Source organism: Phascolarctos cinereus, unplaced genomic scaffold (genome assembly GCF_003287225.1).
Source record: "Phascolarctos cinereus isolate Bilbo 61053 unplaced genomic scaffold, phaCin_HiC Scaffold_5;HRSCAF=322, whole genome shotgun sequence".
Taxonomy (NCBI): domain Eukaryota; kingdom Metazoa; phylum Chordata; class Mammalia; order Diprotodontia; family Phascolarctidae; genus Phascolarctos; species Phascolarctos cinereus.
The window spans coordinates 10967097-10980574 of record NW_027555958.1 but is presented as its reverse complement, the minus strand read 5'-3'; the positions used below and the strand labels follow the sequence as shown (position 1 = coordinate 10980574).

Below are 13478 nucleotides of genomic sequence, written 5' to 3'. Positions count from 1 at the left end.
CCTGTGTGGAAAAGGGCCTGGATGTGTAGGGCTCCATGTCCCTCCCTGGCAGCAGGCTTGTCGTTCTCACAGATTCCACCAGATGGAGGCCGGTCCCAGTGAGGGCTGTCCTGGAGAGGGGTTTTTCCCCTCCTCCTGCCTCAGTGTGGGGACTCTCACAGGGCCTGTGCAGTCAGAATTTTCTCCATGCAGTTGAGCCTTTGGTCCCTTTAGCTGCCTGACGGGAGGGTAGGGGAAATAGATAGAACACAACCTCCTGAGAAGCTGCTTCTTGGGCAGAACAGCAGTGTCTGACAGTGGCTTTCTGCTTCTTTCACTCTCCGTTCTATCTTTTGAACTCAAAATCACCTTTAAAAAATAGCCTGTAGCCCTGGCTCCATAGTTAGAATTGATTTGGTGGGGAGGGGCAGTTTGACTCTAGTACAGGGGTGGGGAACCTGCAGCCTCCACACCACGTATGGCCTCTCAGGTCCTTGGGTACAACCTTTTAACTTTACAGAACAAAATCCCCTTAATGAAAGGATTTGTTCTGTAAAACTCAGACTCAGTCAAAAGGCCTCACTCGAGGATCTAGAAGGCCACATGTGGCCTTGACACTGCAGGTTCCCCATCCCTGCTCTAGTATGTTTGTGATTTCATAAGTGTGGGTACCCTGTTGACATGAGTTTTTGTGGCTGTCCTTTTGAGGATGATTCAATACTTGGCTCCTCTGGTCCTTGGGCAGTGCACACGAAGTCTGATACCAGGCCAGTGTGGGGAGCCTTCCCATGTTTCCTGGTAGAATCCTCGTACACTGCCGACGTTAGGCATCCAAGCAGAACTAAAGTGCCCATGATCTTGGTTAGAACGTCTCCTGTTTTTCTCATACTTGTAAAGGTTTCTGAGACTACAGAAACAGCAGTTTAAAAAGATAGGTCAGTGTATTATTGCTGTTTTACAGATGGGGAAACTGAAACCCAGAGAATTAAGTGTCCAGCACTATATGCTGCTAGATGTTGCTATAGCTTACAGCTCTACCTGGGGGGGGTGTGCTCACACAGAAATGCGCATGCTCGAGTGAGCACACACACAGGTTCTTGATAGGCTTTTTCTCTTTTCCCTTTCCAGATTTTAACATTGAACGAGACACTCTTTTCTCTTGTGTAGGATTAAAAAATAAAACTACAACTTGAAAATATTCTCTTCCCATTAACTTAGGCAGGGCCAGGCAGAATATGAGCAGGGTAGCAGATCATTTTTCCTGGTGATTTGGGCATAACCATGACACGGAGTGCCAAAGGGCTAGCCTCAGGCCTGATGCTCTCAGGCTGTTCAGGAGTGGTTCATCCCTGTCAGTATTTTTGCATTTCAATTTTAAGATTATTTAGCCTGCAGTTGAGTTTACAAAAGGAGAGACATAGAAGATAAAGCATTTCAGCTCAGGTAAAGTGAAATTGATAATTTCAGAAAAGAGATAGTATTTCATCTGTTTTGAAGCTTAGAAAGGGTCCTCCCTGGGATTCTTGAGTTAGAAATATTTCTTTGAAAATGATTACACGTACCATGCTTGATTGGGCTCTTTGTTTCCTTGAGCTGAGTTTCATAAATCGTTACTTAGCTCCTTTATAGTCATTCTTTTATGTGATTTTTTTTTTCTTTTTTGAAAAAGTTAAATGGGTAACCAACAAGTGTTGTCATCTGACCTGTTGCTTTTTATACCTCACCTATCTATGTTTGGATAATTTTGAAATCTCAGCATAGATAATGCCACCTTATAGATATGTAATATTTTCTACACATCTGTGATATGTTAGGGCATAAAATTATACTTATTTTGGTAAAAGATATGGGGAAATTGGGACTCAGAGAAGGGAGCCCCCCTCTTTGGTAATTTGTAGCAAGTCCAGGATGAAAACTAAGGCTTAAGATTCCTGGTTCAGCTTTTTATCCAGTCATTAAATATCAGTGATCTTAATCTGTGGCTCCAGTTTGTGATTTTGATTGTTATTTCCAAAGCCAGAATATTTAGACTGAGTTAAAATTACCAGAGGGTGGCATGGGCCAACCATTTGCTCCGCTGTGTCAATATTGTTTCTGATTTTTGTTTTTTTTGGCTGTTTTTTTTAGAAGAGGAACGTTTTCCCTTTGTTCCCTGTATTCCAGTGGTAGTTTAGGTGTTGGTCAAATATTTTTCACTTGTTTTGAAAAGTCAAAATATGCTTAAATGTCTAAAATGATGTATGTTGAGTCAATATGCATATGTTTTAAACCAGCCTTCCTTATATTCCCTTTAAATGTTGTCTTTTAGGTATTCTGAGGCTATCTTAGCCTTGCTTGGCTAAATATTTACAAGACACTAAGTGTACAGAATGCATCTGTGTAAAGAAATAGGACACTTCCAAGTGCTTTGTGGAAAGACCTTGGAAATCAAATGCTAGGGATGCTTAAGTCTTTTCAATGGATGAGCCGTTTTTTAATAGGTCTGCCTTGGAGAGTGTGCTTCCTGCCTTTTGCCTTTAATCCTCTGTGTCCTGTGTTTGTATTCTGCTGTCCCTCCTCCCATGTTCTCCTCTTCGGGAAGAGAGCCAGTTAAGCGTGATTTTGGCCTTGATGTCTCCCTTGCATCCCTACCCCTCACTGTGGTTTCTGGACACTGCTGCCCTCCTGGACCAGATTCTGCCATCCCCCAGCTGGGGAGGGGTTGAACTTCAGTTTATTTACTTTGCAGAAGAAGAGTTTTGAAACGTCACATTCCTGCTTCACTTTTTTTGTTTGTTGGTACTCTTTCAGAGGATTGGAATAGGTGATTGTATTGCTTCTTAAGGGGAAAGAGGGTGATTGTGGAATTTGGTTTTCTGAAGCCCTCCCTCTCTCTCTCTGTGCCTGCCTCCCCCATTGCCCTTCCCACACATGCCCATCTTGGGGCTGTTTCACTGTTCCTCAGAGCAGGATGGGGGAAAGACAGGATCCAGTTCCCTATTTATAGAGTCACACTTCAGTTCTGCCATGTCCCCATTGTGTAAGACCAAGGCAGAGGCAAGTGAGCAGCCAAAGCCTTCTGCCCCATATCTAGGTTTTCTTATAGTGAGAGCATTTCCCTTACTGTCCTTTCTACCATACTTCTCTTGCCTTGAATCATACGCTTTTCCCTGTGTGGAATGATTAGTGTTCTCTGGCGATTCAAACACTCTGATCCCTTTAATCCACAGGCATTTATTAAGTACCTGTGTTACAGGCACCTTGCTTAGACACCATACTTCAAGTCTTAGCTAGTCTATCATGACGGCTCCTGGCTGACCATGAGTCAGGATAGCCCTGGCGGGGAAAAGACATGGCACTTAACCTCCATGCGCTTCCGTTTCCTCATTTGTAACATATTAATAGTGTAATCACTGTGCTACCTCCCTCTTAGGTGGTTGTAGGAGGAGCACTCCGTTTTGGGGTGTGAGATGGTGGTGGTGGTGGTTAATCTAGCTCATCACTATGTGTTGTCGTTAGTGGGCTCTATTGGAGACCTGCTGCCCAAGGACTGAGACATGGTTTTAGGGTTTTAGAGGCCCATGAGCCCTAGCACCATCCTGGGCACCACCGTGAACTCCACTCCACCCCATCCTACCCCACCCCACACGTAAATGATGGTTAATTTGGTGACTCTTGGCCAGAATTACCTATGTGTGTCTCCTATGCTGTTCTGTTATTTGATAGTGCGTGTGTGTGCACGTTGAGGGAGGGGGCAGTTTCATGTACTTTTTGTTTTTACCCAAATTGCACTTTCTTTCCTTGGCAGAGAAACTTTTCCATGTCTGTAAATAGTGCTGCTGTCCTGCGATTGACAGGACGAGGAGGAGGAACAGCAGTAGGGGCTCCTCGAGGTCGAAGTTCCTCTAGAGGTCGAGGTGAGCTTTTATATTAACAAAATAATGATGTACAAGAAAGAGGATGCTAGAGGAAAATCACCGTAAAAATAAAAAGAGGTGGAGATTTTTATTGCCTGTATGAACAGGATTTTGCTCAAATACCCTAATTTATGTTTCTGATCAGAAGCCATTTTTTCAGAGCCCAGGCTCCCTAAAGCCTAATTTGAGGAATTGAACTGGATTCTGGCTCCAGAATTAGAGGCATGAGCAGACTCTGACATCTGCTGTTACACTTCTAAGCTCCTTTTGGGACCCTTGACTACTCTTCCATGCATCCTGGGAGTTTGTAATCTCTGAACTGACTTGGCTTCCTGACCAGCCTCAGACTCCTAGAGAGCTCCTGGGAAGAAGGGCATGCTCTCCTGGGGGTGGAGCTGTCTCCCACTCCCCAGCCACTCAGGGTCCATGGCAGCAGGGGGCATATGATGTGGTTTCCCATGGAGATACCTTGAAAGTGAAACAGGAAATATTGGGTATGGAAAGCAGGCAGTTTAATTTGTAATCTGACAACTTTCTAACATTTATTCTTTTGCTTTTTATCTGTTTGGTGCTATGACTGTCTTGTATTTGTTATCATTTTGGTATATGAGGGCATCTTGAATATTTTTGAAATGGTCATGTGTATGTTTACTTAGTAGCAAGCACATCTTTCACATCTTATAATTTCTTTTAAAATGATTTTTTAGAAGAAAAATTGAGCTACCTGAAGTGCATAAATAGAATAAAACTAAGTATCTCACTTAGTTTCTTTATGTTATTAGTACCTTCCTTGTGCCCTTCTCCTGTCCATGAAGGGTTTTCTGTGGAATGGTGTCAATAGTGAGAGACTTTTTCTAATTTACTGTTTTCCTCAGGTCTCTGGAATTGTTGTTTTTCTTAGTTCACTCAGGGGTTTAGTCAAATCAGTAAGCATTTATTAAATTTCTTGTATGAGAGGATATGAAAAAAAGTATTAATACAGTTATTAACTGATTGTACCTAATTCTTCCTTCTCAGTGGTCAATTTGTTATTAAAAACTACTTCCGGTGTATTCTTAGATCTTTTTGTCTTGATGGTGGCAGAAGGTCAAGGTAGAGATAGGATGGACAAGAATTCCTTCCTCCTTTCCTCCCTCCCTCCTTTCCCTCCTCCCTTTTCTTCCTCCCCTCCCTTTCTTTTCCTTCCATCCACAGGAGGTTAGCAGCTAGGAGAGGGTAGGGCTGAATAAGTGTAGAAGCAGCATTTTGCTGGAGCAACCTTGACCCAGGAGCATCATAAACTCAGGTGTTGCCTGTTTCTACATCATCTGACGGTGAGTTCCCATGGGGAGAAACAGAAGGTCTAGGCACTGAGGGATCAGTCCCAGTGGTGTACAGGCTATGTCTTTCTGTCTGAACTGATCGCCAAGTGTGTTTATTTCTGGGTTCCTCAACAGGATAGAAGTAATCCAAGATCAAAGCCAGGAGCAAAATAGTCTCGGGGGCAGATGGGCAATCAGAGTCAGGTTAAAAGTTTGGTGAATGAAAGAATGTAACTCAGGAAAAAGAAAAGGAGAAGAAACTCTGGACCATTTAGCCTGCAGCAGCCATGAGGCCTTGTCCATGAACTCTAGAGCTGGGTCTGAGGAGGGAGCAGCAAAGCTTTTTTGATGAAGATGGCAGAGACAGGCATTAGCAAATGGGGAGATGACTTTGTGGTCTCAGGAGTGAGGCATCATGGCAGTTGGTGAGCGTATGGAGCCCTCCAGTGTCAGATTTCTGTGACCCCTTTTGGTTAAAAAGAGTCTGCGCTGCCTTTCTCGGGCCCATGTCTAAGAGTGGGCTTGTCATGGATCTTCTAGCCTGGTATTTTCTCCTCATTTGATGTGCTTGATCTTATGTAGTCAGAAGATATCTGGAAAGTATTTCTGAAGGACTTTGTTATCCTGGGTAGGAAGCTGAAGGAGAGGTGTGCCCTGGCTGCTGTTTCTTCTTTCATTTGAATGTTATGATAGAGGAAGAGAGAGTAGTATGTGGGAAGTAAATAGCTGGATAAATAGTTATCATTGAAGAAGACAAGTTGGTTTTCTTTTCTTTTTTATTTGTTACATTTTTAAAATTTTTTAAAAATTTGTTTTTTAACAATTCATTAAAAAAATTTTTTTTTTTTTTGGTTTTTGCTGGGCAGTGGGGTTAAGTGACTTGTCCAGGGTCATACAGCTGGTGAGTGTTATGTGTCTGAGGCTGGATTTGAACTCAGGTCCTCCTGAATCCAGGGCCGGTGCTCTATCCACTGTGCCACCTAGCTGCCCCTCATTTAAGAATTTTAAGTTTCAAATTCTTTCTTTCTTTCCAGCCTCTCCTCCACCTATTGAGAAGGCAAATTAATATGATGCCTTTTATACATGTGAAGTCATGTAAGACATTTACATTTAGCCATGTTGCAAAGAAAAAAAAACCAGAACAAGGAAAGTAAAGAAAATGGGGAAAAATATGCATCAGTCTGCACTCAGAGTTCAGATGTAGAGGTGGATAGCATTTTTCATCATGAGTCCTTTAGAAAATTGTTGAGTCACTGTATTCATCAGAGTTAGCTAAGTCATTCATAGATGATTATCATTACAGTATTGCTGTTGCTGTTTACAGTGTTCTCCTGGTTCTGCTCACCGCACTTTGTATTAGTTCATTCATTAGTCTTCCAGGTTTTTCTGAAACCTGCCCCCGTGACATTTCTTACAGCACAATCATATTGCATCACAGCCATATGCCACAAGTGGTTTGGCCGTTTCCCAATTACTGAGCTTCCCTTCAATTTCCAATTCTTTGCCACCTCAAAAAGAACTATTAGAAATATTTTTGTATATAATGGGTCCTTTTCCTCTTTTCTTTGATTTCTTTGGAATACTCACCTAGTGTTCGTATGACTGGGTCAAAGGCTGTGCACAGCCTTAGAGCCTTTTGGGCATAGTTCCAAGTTGTTCTCTCAAGGGGTTTGTCCAATTCACAACTCCTTTAACTTGAGTTAGTGTACCCTTTTTTCCCCACATCCTCTCCAGCATTTATCATTTTGCTTTACTGTCACGTTAGCCGATCACATCAGAGTTGATTTAATTTGCATGTCTCTAATTATTAGTGAGGGCAGCTAGGTGGCACAGTGGATAGAGTACTGGCTTGAAGTCAGGAAGACCTGAGTTCAGATCCAGCCTCAGATACGTCCTAGCAGTGTGACCTGGACAAGTCACCTAACCCTGTTTGCCTAAGTTTTCTTATCTGCAAAATAAGCTGGAGAAGGAATTGGCAAACCATTCCAGTATCTTTGTCCACAAAAACCCCAACTGGAGTCATGATGAGGCAGATGTGACTGAAATGACTGAACAACAACAACAGGTGTTAGTGATTTAGAGCATTTTTTAATGTGACTGTTGATAGCTTTGATTTCTTTTTCTGAAAACTGCCTATTTGTAGGATTTGGTTTCTTTGACTAATTTCTTACTAGAATTGTAGACTTCTGGAAAGGAATAAAGTTCTGCTTCTGAAGATGAGGAAGAATGATGGGGAGTCAAAGGCCTGAAACTGTAAACAGAAATTTGAGGGGAAGAGAAGAGTGCCCAGTAATAAAATGTGTGTGTGTGTGTGTGTGTGTGTGTGTGTGATACTGACGGTACATATATATGAAATGGAATGATGGAATTATGGTAGAATACTGTTGTTCTATAAGAAAGAATAAAGAGTATAATTTTAGAGAAACGTGGGAAGACCTAAATGAACTGATACAAAGTAAAGCGAGCAGAACCAGGAGAACTCTGTGTGTGTGTGTGTGTGTGTGTGTGTGTGTGTGTGTGTGTGTGTGTCTGCCTGCATGTATACACGCACACTGGCATAACATTGCAGAGCTAAATTTGAACAGATGGAGAGCAGTATAATTTCATAGATATTGTTGAGGTTTGGTGGAATGGGAATTGTAATTTAAATGTGACAAGGGGTCACTAAATGTTTGGTTTAAAAGAAATTATCTGGAGAAGGAGGAGTAATAAGAACGGAAGTATAAAGCTGTTTTTCATAGTGGTTTATATACTATAACTGTTTTGGTCATAATAAATCACTTGAAGTAAGATAAGAAGGGTTATTATCCACTTTTAATGATGAGAAAACTAGGCCTCCTAAGGAAGTTTCTTGGAATAATGGAACTGAGTGGTACATCCCAGGACTGAAACCCAGGTCTTCTGAATCTAGTTCAATGCTGTTTTTATTTAACTACACCACTTTTCTTTTATATTAAGGCATGCACTACATACTAAAGTGTACACCTGTGTAGAATTCCACAAGCCTTAGTATGTAATAAGCACAAAAGAAAGCGTTTAAGTGTGGACAAAGAAAGAAACAAATAGTGATATAGTTGCAGGTATACAATGGACATCTAGGTGGTGCAGTGAATAGAGTGCTGGGCTGGGAGTTAGGAAGACTCATCTTGCTCAGTTCAAATCTGGCCTCAGATACTTACCAGCTGAGTGACCGTGGACAAGTCAACTAACCCTGTTTGCCTCAGTTTCCTCATCTGTAAAATTAGCTGGAGAAGGAAGTGGGAGACTACTACAGTATCTTTGCTAAGAAAATCCTAAATGAGGTCATGAAGAGTTGGACGTGACTGAAATGACTGAACAGAACTGAGCTTCTCAGAAGAGTGTGAAAGGTGTTATCTTAATGTAGGTTATAAAAGTGGAACAGCAGCAAGGTTTAGTGGTTTCACTAGTATCAGTGGTTTCATTTATCCAAAATCTTATAGATTTTTGACTTACTGACAGTTTACTTTCTTAGAAGCCACAGGAAGGAAAACCAGAAACTGTTGTACTCTTGAACTTTGTCATAATCAAAAAGGGAAAACTGAATGACAAATTGGAATTGATAAGAACCTTAGGAGAAAGTGACCAATTATAGTAAAAGAAGGGGACACTAGATGTGCTTAAACACATCTCCCAGGTTTTAGGAAAATGTTTTTCAAAACTTCAGTAGTTAGGATTAGTTGTTCTTAATAGAGATTCCAAAGGAGAAGATTTTTTGAAAAAGAGCCAGAAGAGTCTCAGAAATGAAATTCTGCTTAAAAGACCATGGATATACTTGATGAGAAAGAAAATATCTGTATGTGGGAGGTGACAGAGGAATGACATTGGAAAACCCAAGTGCCTGAACAGGACTCATGGGAGGCTAGAATGAAATCTGACACATAACCAAGATGGAGGAGATGGGCCGTAGAGTCAAGGACAAGTATGTAACAGATAGCACAATCCTATGAGAACAGTTTCAGCCTAGAATTGGCTAATGCTTATGATATGATAAAGGTAGAAGAGAGTTTGAATCAGCAAGAAAATAAAGAAGGGGCGAGTCCTTTGCTTGTGGGAAAATGGTTTGAGGTTTCCATATGACAGAAACAGAATTATCTAACTCTTACTATGCCTCATTTTTTTTTTAAATCAAGGATCATCAAGCTTGAGTGAAGGCAAACATTCTCTTCTCCAAGTAGGTGAGCATCTGTCACTTAGATGGATTAGCATCGTTGGTAGTCTTTGAATAGACGTGGAAAATAAAAACCAAAAAAACTAGAAAGATGGAGGTGGGCTTGACATCTGTTCTCATGGAAATTGTGGAATGGATTGTGCAGTAGATGATCTCTGATCCCTTAGGACAGGCGTGGGAAATACAGTGGGCATCCAATGTTCAGTCGTGCCAAACCAAATTAATTTACTTTTTTGGAAAAATGATTAGATTTGTAGAACAAAGGAATGCCTTAGATGCAGTTTGATTTTAAAATAATGAACTCTCTTAGGCTATCTGTGTAGATAATATGGAGAACTGAAATTTGGATCATAGTACAGTCAGGTTCATTCATAGCTATTTGAACAGTGATACTTCAACTGTATGTATATACTTCAGTGGCTTGGATGAAGTTGTCACCTTCTTTGCGTATCATGCTTACTGATGATGGCAAATCTGGCAGTGATCACTAATTTATGAAATAGGAGAACTAGGGTTCAGATACTCTCTGTGGGCCTGGACCAAATTCCTGGGATGAAAATAAGCCTTGTACTTGGTTTCTATATGTATGTATGAAATGAGAAGTTGTTGTTCACCTCTAAATCATGTGATTACGACTTGGAGGTTTCTACTGATAGACAAGCTCAGTGGGAGTTGATAATGATAGAACTGCTTAAACAGCATATATGGTTTGTCTGTGTTAACAGATGACAACATCCAGCACAAGTGAAGTAATAATGTTCACTTTTGACTACCTTGGCATTGTTGTGCTCAGTTCTGAGTGCCCCAATTTAAGAGGGATTTTGACAAACCATGCCACATGCAGAGACAGTCTACAAGAATAGGTTGGTAAGAGTTCTGGAAACCATGTGGCACCTGTTATAAGAACATCAGACTTTAGCTTAGAGAACACTTGGGGATGGGAAATAGGGACGTAATAATCTGTATTTAAATATTTTAAGTGCTATCACATGAAGGAGGAAGTAGATATTGTGTTTTTCTCTATGCTAGCAGTAGACCCAGTGCTGAAAATTACAGCAATATGTTTTAAAACTTATTTACTTTGAACAAATTGGATTTGTACCAAGGATGCAAGGGTGTTTCAACCTTAGGAAAACAACTGTCGTAAATATTGAAAATAAAAATGACAGAAACCACGATTACATTGTTGTAACAAAAAGCCTTTTGCAAAGTATAGTAGTCATTTATACTTTTGTTTTTTTTTTTAATCAGAGGTATAGATGGGCATTTTTAATATGAAAATTGTATCTCTAAAATAAAAACTGGCATTATTTGCAGTGGAAAAGCATTAGAAGTTTTCCTACTAAATATAAGGTTAAAATTGGCATATTACCCCTTTCCACTATTATTTGCCATTTTTAGCTATGCAAGTGATATTAGTAAGATGAGAAAGAAAATGAAGACATTAACATTACCAGATAGCTGGGATACTTGACACGCAGGTGACATTAGAGTTCACTTGGCTAGTCTTGGGAATCAGGAAGAACTGACAACGCTTTCAGTGAAATCGCAGGGAACAAAATAAATGCAGATAAATTATCAGCATTTCTATAAAGTAATAACAAAACCGATGGGAAAACGGTAAGAAATTCCACTCAAAGTAAAGCTACTTAAAATATTTGGGAGTCCGTCTCCTAAGATATGTTCAAGACAAAAATAGAATTACAATATATTTTTTAAAGAAAGATAAATAGGCCGATATTTGGAGAGAGATTTATTGCTTGTGGGTGAGTGACACCAATATAAAATTGATCTACAGATTCAGAGGTATACCAATCCAATTAGCTGGGGATTGGTTACTATCTAGAGAATGACAATTCATTTTTAAGAACAAAAGCTCTAAACACATTTGGTTAAATATAAGGAAGGTACATCAAAGTAGAAAGCTCAGCCATCTGTGGTGGTTGGGGTGGAGGTGGTGAGAATGAATTCCTGTATTGCGTATGAGGCTAGACCTCTTTCCACTTTTACAGTTTGTGATTTGCGAGTTTTTGTCACCTGTATTACCTTTGTTGATCTTCAAAGTACATTTTACTTTAAGGTAACTTTGATAAATCATAATTTATAAGTTAGTTGGTATTTATGAACAGCATTATTGAAAGAATTCCTGACAGTTCTTTTAAAGAGTGAGATTCTTTGTTGTATTCATAGTTGGTTTCCTTTTAATAAATTGATCTAAGTATTTAGTTTAGCTCACCTTGGAATGTTTCAGAGTTGTTTATAATCTAAGATAGATCAGTATGCTGTCTAACCATGTGCGTTCAGCTGTCATCAGTTCTAAGAGTAGCCTGTGGGGAAGCATACTCTAGGCCCCTGATATCAAATTCAAATAGAAAGGAGGGAGGAGGGCACTAAACGATACAGAAGGATCTCTGTGGGTATATATCAACTTTAAAAAATAACACATTAACCCTATGTATTCTGTTGTATTTTTAAAAGAAATATTTCCCAGTTACATTTTAATCTGGTTCTGCTGTACTTAAGTGCATCATATTTGACACCTCTGCTCTAGAATCATTATGTCTGAAATGTACTGCATGTTTTCTTTTTTTCATGTAACTAGAGATTGTTGAAGGTTTACAACTCACTAGAAACCTCTGGCAAATGACAATTATGTTATCTGTTGGTAAAGCTCTTGACTCTCTACCATATTATAAGCCATAATTATTGCCCATTGGATAGAATTTATTTTATTATTTGCTTTGAAATACCTTGTAGAGTACTTCATCTCAACTAAAAAAGTTACTTTCTCATTGGCTTTCTTTACTTATTTTACTTACTCTGTGCCCTTTAGAAGGATAAAAACCTATCCCTTCCAAATCTCAGCTTTTCCCCCATCGTGGAGTATCACCATAAAAAACCTTCTATTGTAGGGACAGCTAGGTGGCACAGTAGATAGAGCACCAGCCCTGGAGTCAGGAGGACCTGAGTTCAAATCCAGCTCAGACACATAACACTCACTAGCTGTGTGACTCTGGACAAGTCACTTGACCCCAATTGCTCTCACCAAGAAAAAAAAAGCCCCAAAACCCCCCCCCCCCGACCTTTTATTGTATTGGATCTTTGTGTATTATGTAAGTTTTATTTCTTTTATGAGCCACTTTGAATGAAATTCCAAAGGATCATCCGTTTAATTTATTTGTACTGCCATTTTATTGAAATATGCATAAGTGCCTAATGTCTAGAAGTATTTTTTATGTGGATTTTTTTAAGTGGTAGCAACATTTATTGGTCTGTTGGACATACAGTCTATTATATAGCCTTTGGCTCTGCTGTTTTAAGACACACCTATGCTCTTTGTAGTCAGTCTTTGATTATTTATTCCAGAAGAGGGAGAAGATGCATAGATAAATACAGTAATTTTGAAAATCCGTCATTTTGTATTTAACTTTGAAAAATATCCATATGCCCTTTCAGGACACATGATCATTCCCACCTGTCATCAGAAGAGGTTTTTTTTTTTTTATGTGAGGTCAGTGAGTAGAAGCTTCTTTTTTGATGGCTCTGTGAACGTCTTGCTGTAATGGCCACTTATTTCTGGTTTTTTGTTTGTTTGTTTGTTTTTGTTTGTTTGTTGTTTTGTCTTTGCAGGTCGAGGCAGAGGTGAAGGTGGTTTTTACCAAAGAAGTTTTGACGAAATTGAGGGTGGATTTGGCCGAGGTGGCGGCGGCCGAGAAATGCATCGGTCACAGAGCTGGGAAGAAAGGTAACCCCTGCCCTGGTGGCTTCTGCAGCTCCAAACATGGGTCCTGGGAACCCTTCACTTCCCTCCTCTTTTTGGGGGGCGGTCACTCCACACGTTGGATTGGCTTGATAGTCTGAGGAGCAGTCTGGGCTGAAAACCTGCTAATGTTATGCGAGGAGAGAGAGAATAAACCCAGTAGGAGAATATTCCTGAAGAGTAATGTTCCTGTGCATTTAACAAATGATGTTCTCAGCAAGACTGTCCTTCTTCTGTCAGTGCCTTGTTGGGTCTCTCATCCGTGTAGGTGCTCCTTCCAGCTGTGCAGAATGCAGCCAATCCAGACGTTCTTATCCGTGCAACTGTTGTTGATGTCCTCATGTAAATCCTCC

At 40.2% G+C, this 13478-nt stretch overlaps 1 protein-coding gene across 10 annotated transcripts in view; it reads left to right on the top strand.

Moving 5' to 3' along the window:
* Nucleotides 1–13478, top strand: part of GIGYF2 (GRB10 interacting GYF protein 2) — a 162318-nt gene that overhangs the window by 62444 nt on the left and 86396 nt on the right. For 7 of the 10 annotated variants that reach the window (XR_013486773.1, XM_078154640.1, XM_078154638.1 and 4 more), the window contains 3 exons: nt 3767–3875; nt 9328–9372; nt 12996–13110. Coding sequence is in view for 9 of the 10 variants with exons in the window: in XM_078154640.1 (XP_078010766.1) it covers nt 3767–3875; nt 9328–9372; nt 12996–13110 (269 nt within the window). In the remaining variant the exon portion in view is untranslated. The remainder of the gene's footprint in view (nt 1–3766; nt 3876–9327; nt 9373–12995; nt 13111–13478) is intronic. The other 3 variants (XM_020972094.2, XM_078154637.1, XM_078154642.1) reach the window with 2 other exon arrangements.